Raw genomic sequence first — 11,214 nt, forward strand, 5'->3', positions numbered from 1 at the left:
GTTATAATACACATTTTAATTAACTTTATAGTACATATACAATGTTTTTTTATTATTTAACACAGTTTTTTTATATTAGACATAACTTTAAACTGAAAATAAACCAAAATACATGTAATTTTAAAAGCCTTGTAGAGATTTGAAAAACCAGGAAAAATTTATAAACATGAGTGGCTACCTTGTACTATTCCAAACAGTTTATTACAATAAATTTAACTTTAAACTAAAACTAGACTCTAAAATGTGTATTTTTGAAGATTTTTTGAAATCATGTAAAAAATTTAAATAAAAATCAGGTGGCTATTCTCAGAGTTGCCACATAGTCAGGTAAATTCAGGAAATCAGGAAAAACTAAGAAAAATGACAAAAGTCAGGAAAATTCAGGTCAAAATGGGGGGTTTTTGAAAAAATTCAGGAAAAATTCAGGAAAAAAAATTATAAAAACCTCAGATATTGTCAGTTCAAATTTATTTATTTCCTTTTATTTCAAAGCCTTCGATTAGTGAAAAATTAATTAAAAATTCTTTAAAGTCAGACTAAAATTGCAAAATGTTCCTTAAATTTTACAAAATTACTTAATTTTCAATGCCTTTTTTAGTAAAATTATAGTAAAAAGTCAGAAAAATCTTGAAAAAAGTCAGGAAAACTTTAGTAAAATGTCAGGAAAAAGTCAGGAAAAGTCAGGAAAAATTTCTCAGCTTGACTTGTGGCAACCATGCTATTCTGTAGTAGTTAAGGTAAGTCTCTAATGGTTTTTTTTTTCTTGGATTTACAAATAGTTATTAAGTTACACACTAAACACATTACTTTAGCAGTTACATTTTCGTAGGTAACAACCGTTGAAATTATTTTAGATGAAATTCCAGACCAAGAAGATTTACCAACTTTAGATTTTCCACCACCTAAAAAGATGAGGTACCAGAAATCTTGGGAATCTGTTTATGAGTTAAAAGGTTTTTTTATCTCTAACAATTTGTAGTATTTAAGAATACACATTTGAGTATTTCAATTTTGAATTCAACAACAATTTTTTTTTAATACTGAGCTTTTTTATTAAATATTATAAAGGAAAGTTCTCATGTTTTTATTGAATTAAATTAATTTTTCCATTGTAATTTTTGAAAAAAAAAAAATTTTTAAATAGTTTTTAAAGTATTTTTTGTAATTTTATTTCAATAATACACAAAAAATTTTATCATCTAAAGTCAAAAATTCCAATTCACTTTTTACCTAAAAATTAACATTTTGTTTTAATAATTTAATAATTAACAATACTTTAGCATGACATTTTTTTTACTTTAGTACTAACCTTTGACTACTTTATTTAAATAAATATACTTAAAATACATTTTATAATAACAACACACAAATTAAACTGTTAATTTTATTATAAAATTAAAACCAAAATTTGTTAGTATAAAACAACGTTCGCTTCATAGACAAAAATTGAATTTCTAATTTTATTATTTAAGTAAAATGGTTCATAGAGGCCATAAGGCGGTGAGATGGGCAAATTATTTATTTACAACAATTTTTTGGTTTTACACCTTACAAATTATCATGATTTTTGTTTGTTAAACAAAAAAAAAAATTTAATTTTTGTCATAAAATACATTTATTTGAATATTAAAAACATTTTTCTGACAAATGGTTTGTGGTAATATCAAGAATTCTTTATAAAATTTTTTAGTATATTTCTTTCAATTACAAAAAGAAAATTTTTATTTACTATTTTATAAATGCTAAGAAGATTAGCTTTGACTGATTTAATTACTAGACAGATCTACTTAGTTTTTTTATTTCAAAAAAGAATTATTTCACTGCATTGATTAAATTTATATATAAATTTTTGATAAAAGTTGTGATATAAAATAACAATTTTATTATAAGCAAATTTATTATCCCATTTGTAAGCTTAGATTTATAAGATAGATTTAACTAAAGCTTTTATTAATTGAGAATAAATAAATTAAAAAAAAATTGTTATTTATTGATCTTGTAGTGAAACAAAACTTTAAAAAGCACGTTTTAAAAGTAAATACATACTTAATTAGCTCAAGTTGAACTGTGATGCTTACATCAGGCTAGCCACTTTACCTGGAAGCCTATAATTTGTCAAATTAACCCAAAAAAAAAAACCAGGAATGTTTGTATTTTTGAAAAAAAATCGGAAAAACTTCAAATTAAAAAAAAAAACCTGGACATTTTAACATTTTAAGCATTGTCAGTAGTTAAATTTTCGATTTGACACAAAAATTTATAATATAAATAATATTTTTTTTCTTCATCTAAAAATTTTTTATCTACCAACACATTTATTGTAAGTTTAAAGTATCTTTTTAATGTTGTCATACTGTTTAACACAGTATCTTACTTTGAACCTAATTTTCGACCAAATAAAGATTAAAATTGTGAACTTTTAAAATTCTGTAAGAATTTTGGAATACTTTGAAAATACAAGGCAACACTATTACATCTATTAAACTGTTTAGTTTATTGTGAAACGTTTTTGTTAAATCATTGAAATCTCAATTGTTCACTTATTAATAAAATAAATATTAGATACACAACTTATTTATAAACAAATATAAATAGTGTTTAATGTTTTATTAGTTATATCTGTTATGTCAACTATGTGTAATGCTGTTTTACTTATTAGATTGGATTGCTCCAACAAATTGTGAAACTAAAGCTTTTTGCAAGTGGTGCAATGTAGAACTACAAGCAAAAAAGAGCAACTTAAAAGTTCATTCTTATTCTGACCGACATAAACGCGCATCTCCAGTCACAAATAACCACAACTCAATAAATCAGTTTAGGATGGAAAAATCTTTTAAACAGCAATTCAACAATTTCCTTAAAGAAAACGTACGCCAGACAGAAGTCCGGTTAGCATTGCAACAAGCTCTTCACGGGAACTTGCTAGCAGGCGAACACCAGATAGATGTCATGAAGACACTTGGGACAGCTCACGAATCAGCAACGCTTAAAAGGAGGAAAGCAAAAATGATTCTGTGCAATACTCTCGCACCAATTTGCAGAAGACTAATCATAACTGATTTTATGGTGAAGCATTGTTCTTTCTATCTGGATGAGAGTACAGATACTGCTGGACAAAGTTTTCTAGGTAAGAAAATAACTTTTAAGCTTTGTTAATTTAATTAAGTTTAAATTTGTTATTTATTTACATACATTCTGTTGAATATAAAAATATTTTAATACTAAAAGCTTATTAAATTTAAATTTCAAACATGAAATAAGCTTTAAACACATTGTTCTTTGTTTTATTTTTTTAATATAGATTAATTCTTGTAACACGTTAGCTGTAAAAGAAAATATTTTGTTATGCAATGAGTTGGACATTTTTAGATTACTCAGATGTAAGTAGGTTTAATGACAGTTAAAGGAAAAAGTTTTTATTTTACAGAATTTAATAGGTTAATAAATTAAAATTTACATAAAATTAAAGTTAGAATTACTATGATTTTTTTTAATAATTATACAGTAAACTCGTTCTAGTAAACTAAGTCAGTTTCATTTCTAACATATATTTGATTTTTGTGTTGACTTTTATTTAATAGTTTAAGAAATATGTTAAAATATTGTTGATTTTATTTTTCTAATAAGGAGAATGATTTAATTATTATAATATTTATTAAACAGCAAAAATTTTAATTAATAAAGAAAATAATGAATAAATTAGCAATTTGTTGCTTTAACGAGCAGGGTTGCCACTTCACCTAGAAACCAGGAAAAACATGGAGTTAAAATTTTAGGCATAAAAATACCTGGAATTTTGTACATAAATCTTTAAAAGACGTTGAAAAACCTGATATTTTTAATAATTTTTACTTGTATAGTAATAAAATTTGGATTTGAATAGAAAATTATACCCTATTTTTCAAAGTTTTTTGTCATCATCAATTTTTTTTTATTAATGAACCATTTATAAAGCAGCTTTAGTGTACCTTTTCCATGTTTTTATACTCTTTAATTCAGTTTTAACATTAAACTTAACTATTAACTTTAAACAGACCTTAATATGTGTAATTTTAAAAACTTGGAAGAAATTTAGAAAACCTGGAAAAAATTTTAAAAATACCGAGTGGTTAACCGGAAGCAGTTTATGTTCAAATAATTATAACAGTTTTCCTTTTATATACAGCGGTTGTAATTACAATTAAAGCTATACTTTCTTAAACTTTTGTTCTACTACCTTCAGTTGTTTAACTAGAACAAAGTGGTAGTCCTTTAATTTCACAGATTTTATGTACTTAAAAGTTCGACTATATTTGGTATTTTTTAACTTTCTTAGATATCTATTTAAAAAAGCATGAGTAGTAGTTACCAACAGATAATTTTAAAACATTTATATTTTTTTTTATTTCAAAGTATACAGATTATAAGTTCTTTTCATTCAAAATTTTACAGTTATTAAACTTATAACAAAAAAAATTAGAAAGCTTTATGTTTGAATCACAGGTGTTAGTATTTGTTATCTAAGCAAAGTAAAGAAAACTTCAGTATCTACATTTTTACACCTCGAAGACCTTGGAAGAGACAAATCAGCGTTATCTATTGCTAACGCATTCAAAAGAGTCTTAAAGATGTATAATGTTCAGTTAAAAAATGTAGTTTCAATATGTAAGTATATATGAACTGTTACTGTTTTTTTCATTTTTGTATTCTAGTTATGTATTTATTAAATATGTACTACTAACGTGTTTTTAATTTTAAATTTAGATATTAATAGTAAATTAATTTTTGTTTATTTCAGCTATTCTCTGTGTATTCTTGCTAACTTTTATAAACTAGTTTTAATATCTTACAATGATCTATCTTTATTAATAGACTTAATTTGATTTTATTCAATTGTTTAAGAAAAGTATAAATTTAAGCACAAACTGGTCTTACAATTTAAGAAAAATATTTTTTTTTTTTAACTTAGTAAATATATTTTTAGGTACAGACGGAGCTGCTTCCATGACAGGAGTTAAGAATGGAGTAGGACAAATTCTGAAAAAAGATAATCCCAGGCTTATAACAATATCCTGTACAAATCATGCTTTGCAAAATGCATGTTTAAATGCAACCAAAGCTACAATACCTAATGAAGTAAGTATTAAAACTATTTTATATAAATTATTAATTCAATTGTTGAATGAGAATTTTAGTAAGCTGCATTTATTCAAGTTACAAAGTTGTATTTTTATATTTATTTATGATATTTTATTATATTTTAATATGTTGTATTAAAAAAAACCATTGTTGTTGAATAAAAGTGTGTATACTTTTAAATTAAATAAGGTTGAGGAGCTTATTAAGAAAACGTTCAACTACTTCAAGTTATCTAACACAAGAAGAAGTGACTTTGAAAATTTAGGTGTGTGTATGACGGGTGAAATTCCGTTAAAATTTAAAGCCTTAAGCAAAACTAGATGGATATCACACTTTCCATGCATTGAAAGAATTTTATTGAATTGGGAAGTACTCAAAGCTTTTTTTAATGAAGTAGGTATTAAACTATTACTATAAACTTCAAGACGCTTTAATAATTAGAAAAATTATTAGTATAAAACTTAAAACAATCCTGTTTTAAATTATTTAGCATTTTTACAATTATATTTTTACAAATATCTATAAATTTAAAATTCAATCTGCCCTGAAACTTAGTAATCATATGTTTACTAAGGTAACATTTTATTAAATCAAATATATAATCAGAAGATATATAATAAATGTTTAAAAGCACAAATTAATTAACATAGATTTAATAAGAATATATATCTTTTTAAACAAAACTTTCTTTGTTAATGAGCCTTGTTTTATAAGTATTAGTGTTTATTAACTATAATGATGTTTGTTATCGAAATTTTTATTCTTACCTATAACATTTGTTTGTATATTAGCCAGAAAGAAGAAGAAACGATTTACATGCTGAAAGTATTCGAAAAATGCTAAATAGCAATAGATTAAATTTTGTTTTTAAATTTATGGGCAAAATTTTAGAGAAAGTTAGTTTCTAAGACCTATTATCTGCTTAATAATGAATTAACACCCTAAGCACTATAACATAACTTATTTCAATCATTTTAATTTGATTTTAAATGTTTATTTTTAATTACTTATGTTGTAGTCATGCCAAGTTTAGCTGTAAGTATTAAATGTAAAGCAAGACTAAATTTTTACAGTGTAATAATTAATTATTTTTATTCATCAGGTAAATTCTGTTAATATTCTTCTACAAAAAAGTAAAGTAGAACCTTTTAAGTTTGGATTAGCAATAACAAAACTTATACAGCATCTAAAAGACCTCATTTACCAACCAAGTTCAAGTAAGCTTAATTTAGATCACAAGGCAACTAAGAATAATTTTTAATTTTAGGCTATTAATAATAAAGTTTCGTTTGATTTTATATCTACAACATTTTGGCGTAAATAAACATTATTTTTTAATTAGTAACGCAAACAAACGTACAATAACGTTCTTATAACAAAACATTACTAACATTTTGTTAAAGGTTTAGTAGATTCAAATTTAGATTGGATTTTATACAGAGTAAACGATATAAGTAATTATTATCAATATTTTATTTTTTTATTAAATTAATTGTTAAATTATTATTTTACTATATAAATTAAGTTGTAGTTACTAAAATTTACATTTTTTTGTAGCTAACCTTTTGGAAGAACCTATCTTTCATGTAGAAGTAAACGAAGTTTATGCAAATTTATCCATTAGTAAAAAGGCAGAGGTTAAACTAATTAAAATTCACGTTGTTTAGTCAATTGGGTTTATTAACAACTAAACTTAATTGATTTTTTTTAAATAGGATTTGTTTAATGAGAATAATTTCTGAAATTGTTTTTACTTTACTTGAAAAAATTTTAAGTCAAAATACAAGTGTTTTTTTTTTACATAATCGTTTTTTTTTTTTCAGTAAATTCTCATACTTTACTTAAGTAATTTACTTAATGTTGTGTATTACACGTGAAAAAATTTCTGTTAATGACACGCTACGGTTCTAATCTGTAACTAATTTTCCTATAATTCCAACATTTTTATAACTAATTGTTTTAATACAGGTAAAAAATATTTTTCAAAGTTTTGTTGTAGTGTTTATAATTGAATTGGAAAAAAGAATGCTGCAAAATCTTGAATTTATGGCTCAGTATGAAGTTGTAAACGATGTTAGTTGGTATTAAATATATCTTCAAAAAATAAAATAACTTATTTAAATATCATTAAAACTTATAATTTTTTAAAGGCCTTAAATAGACGGATGCCGGATATTGATAAGTTTTTAGAACATCCAAAAATTAAAAAATTGTTTGAAGGAAACCACAGAGATACTATCTCACTTCAATACAAAAGTTTGCATGGACGTCATCAAACAAGTATCGGTTAGCTAAAGGAAAATAACAATAGTAACCTACTACTTAAATATAAATTAAAATTTTCATTGTTAATGTTAAACAAGTTTTGTAATTTAGTAAACATTGTAAATCTACCGAAAACTAAGTTCTGATAAAATAAAAACATGATTTATTATTGTAAGAGTACACTTACAATTGATTATGTACATAAAAAGTTATCAGTTTATTCTTAACAGATAAATCAACAAACGTTAACTTTTGGAGCAGTGTTCGCGTTAAATACCAAGTACTTAAGGAGTTAATGATGAAACTACAAACGATACCTTTTAGTAACGCGCAAATCGAGCGAGACTTTTCCTTGATGAATATCTCGGAAAACAATAGACAATCTAATATGGGCCATATTTTGTTAAACTCCTTAATGATTATTAGGTAAGTAAAAATTTAATGTATTTGGATTTATGTCTTTTTATTTTAACCTATTTATTTCATAGAAATGAAATTTTAATGTGTAATTTAAACTGTAAAGTTTTTAATCATTATTTAGATTATTTAATTTTAGTTAAAGTTGGGTATGCAACTCGATGACCGAGAGGTCTTTTTGTGTACCCGGATCCTTGAAACAAGAAATTTTTGAATTTTGTTTTGTTATTATTCAACAAACCTTATCATTTTGATTTTTACTTTTAAAAAACATATTTTATTATAGGAGACATAAAGGCCCTATTAATAACTTGTTTTTTTAATGTAATCCAATTAAATTAATATTTTGTATTACAACGATTTGTTTTATATAATTTTTTTTCTTTTATTTTAAATATAAGGGAAGAATAAATGCATAATAAGAATTGAAACATTTTTTTGCTAAATTTATCGGTATATTATCTGTAAAATTCAATAATATATATCACTAGTAAAAGTTACTAGAACTTTTTTAACAAATTTTAGTTTAGGTAGTTTTTTAAATTTTTTATTCTAATTAAAACTATTTGTACAAGGTTAAAAAGCTTGGCGTTTGCTTATTATTTAAATATTATATAGGTTGTTGTCTTTTTAGATAAAGTAAAGTATAGTGTTAATCTGTTTGTTGAATATTTTTATCATAAATATAATATTGGTAAAGTACAAAATTATAACTCAATGTATGGTTTATAAATTACTCTTTTTCATTCAAAGGTTCAATTCAAACATTAGTAATAAAAAATTCCTACAATTACTTTTTACATTCTTAAGCCAATTATTACCCAAAATTATAATAAATTCTATTTTTCTCAGATCAACCTGCAAAAGAATGGAGTTATGCTGTGACAAGTTTCCACATTCAGATACATTGATAGAAGAAGTTGGTAAGTCTAGTTTGTACAAACCAAGAAGCCAAGATGTCAATGAAATCTTGACAAACGAAGAGTACAGCAAATTTAAACCTTCAAATTTGACAATGTTTGCAGCAAACAATGTAATATAAAATTTCAACAAAATTTTTGCGTGTTAAAAAGCAGTTAATTTTTTTCAAAAAAAAAAAAGCTTTTCATTTAAAGTCAATTCACTATTTTAAAAACACTTTTACTTGAGTGACTGTTAAAGCATTCTACTGTTTAAATTTGTTGTGACTGTATTTTATTCAAAAATTTCAAATTTGTTTATTTACAAAGTTTTGTACATTAATTGCTAAAATTTCTTAGACTATTTGTACTTTTTTACATTTTTTGTAGTAACAATAATAAGTTCAATAATAATCCAACCGTTAATCGCGCTAATTTTTTATCATATGAGTATTATGCTAAATTTCTTTTGCCTTACAAACTTTAAAATTTCTCATTTTCTTAGTTTTTATTAAGTATTTTTTAATACTTAAAATTGTTATTTTAAATTTCCGTATTAACTTTTGTATTTTTTAAAATTTTTATTTAAAATTTTAGGTTTTTAAACAAAACATTTTTACTTCAAATCAGCTTTTTTTTTAAACAATTTTCTTTATTTACCAATATAGATTTTTTTTTAATTGCCATAACTGCTAGTTATTGCAATACAAATTAGTTTAAGTCATAGTGCTGTAAACTGCTACTTATGTTATGCACTTGTTCTTTTATTAATAAACATATAAAATTAATCCAAGCTCTTTATATATATATCAAAAAAGTATGTAGAGTATATAGCTTGTATTAGTATAATATTTTGTAGTGTCGAAGGTTTGTATAATTTTTTTAATTACAATATATCCTAGTTTTTATTTTTTCACAAACTTTGAAACTTGAATTAAATGAATAAACTTAGAAGTACATAAGCAACTTACAAAAATAAATTTCTTTTTAGTTAACTATACTTACAAATTAAACATTGAAAATGGTTTAAAACTTAAAGATAAATGAAATAAGTAATACTAGTAACCTTTTAGATTTTTTTTCTCTTAAATAAAGTTTTATTTTATGAAACAAATTAAAGTAGTTTAACATGAATTCCTTTAAATGTACAATTTCAGTCTTTGCTTTATATCATAGTCATTATTATCTAATAAAATATCTTTTCACTAAGTTAACATTTTTAGCTGCGAATATTCTTACTGCAAAAGCTTTAGTATAATTAGATTGTTATAAAACTTATAGCAGAAAATATTTTTAATTTAGTTTAAAAAAGTAAATTAAGCTTAAATCTTTAACAAACCAGTTAAACTGACCTTATTTTTTTTCATTTAATAAAAATTTAAGGTATATAAACAAATAAATTTTTGATAAAAATTTTCATAAGAAAAAAAATTGTTAAAATAAGTAAGTAAATTGTAAATTAAACACTTATGTAGTTTTTCACTTTAATAAAATTTTTGCAGGAACAAAAAAAAATTTTGACTTTAAGAAATATAAGACAAGACGTGAAAGTTAGTTAAAACTTAAAAAATTAACATGCATTATTAAAGTTTTAAAATTAAGTGAATTACTCAAGCGTACGATTTTGGCTTATAAATTTTTTTTTCTTCTAGCTCTCTCACTTTTGCGCTAAAACTTTGCGTCTATTTGTAAAGTTCTTAAATGAAGAGAATAACTCGAGCGCGCTCCAGCGTACCACTCACTTTTCACTTTAGTTTCTTTTATTTCTCCAAATTTCTCTCAATTTACTATAGAGCTTTAAAGCGCGTGTTTACAATTAAAACAGCTGTATTTAACTGCCATCTTGATTATACCATGTCTGGTTTTACCTACTTTTTGAAACTAAGGTAGCAGGCAATAAAGTACACGAGTAAAATTAACTAAAAAAAGACGATATCTAACAAGGCGGGCAATTGTATTGTGAATTTCTACAAAGTGGGCGACTAAAAAAATGAGTTTAGAAAATCCTTCTCTAAATCCAGTTATGAATATACTTATAAAAAAGTTTAATAAACATTCTTAATAAGAATAATTTAACTGATAAAGACTGTCCAAACTAAAACATTGTAATGGAATATCAGTTTCACTGCTGTTTTATTTAGTTGAACATCAAACATTATAAAACCAGTCAACCAGAAAGAAAGTTTTTCTGAAACAAGTTTACCTTTTCATAATATAGCTATACAAACCAGCCACAGTATGATATCAATAATATTCTAGTCAAGTACTTTCAGATAGATTTCTTAAACTAAACTTATTTTTTTATATGTTGTTTATTTCAAAGCTTTTTATATAAAATCTTATACTTATAATTAATTTTTAGATTTCATTTCAAAGTAGATAGTTTTTAATCTGGTTGACATTGCTGTATTATATTTCTGTTAGACTTTCCTCTTGTGTAAAAGTTTTTACCACATACAAAGTGTTTTCTAAAGTTTGATACTCTTTATTTTCTAGTATTTGATATATTCATTAT

The 11,214-nt window shown here is 23.6% G+C and overlaps 1 protein-coding gene across 2 annotated transcripts; it reads left to right on the top strand.

The window, feature by feature from the left end:
* The first annotated feature begins 460 nt into the window (after window positions 1–460).
* Window positions 461–6,317, top strand: LOC145834277 (uncharacterized). Of its 2 annotated transcripts, XM_082941666.1 has the most exons (6): window positions 461–737; window positions 830–953; window positions 2,660–3,127; window positions 4,964–5,115; window positions 5,308–5,383; window positions 6,221–6,317. In XM_082941666.1, exons 1-6 carry the CDS (start codon window positions 657–659, stop codon window positions 6,232–6,234), a joined length of 915 nt encoding a protein of 304 aa, XP_082797792.1. In that variant the 5' UTR covers window positions 461–656; the 3' UTR covers window positions 6,235–6,317. The 2 variants fall into 2 exon arrangements, with proteins under 2 accessions (XP_082797792.1, XP_082797791.1); XM_082941665.1 differs by lacking the exon at window positions 6,221–6,317 and having other exon boundaries at window positions 5,308–5,868.
* Window positions 6,318–11,214: the final 4,897 nt, after the last annotated feature.

This window comes from Thalia democratica, chromosome 4 (genome assembly GCF_965202585.1).
Source record: "Thalia democratica chromosome 4, ktThaDemo2.hap1.1, whole genome shotgun sequence".
Lineage (NCBI taxonomy): Eukaryota > Metazoa > Chordata > Thaliacea > Salpida > Salpidae > Thalia > Thalia democratica.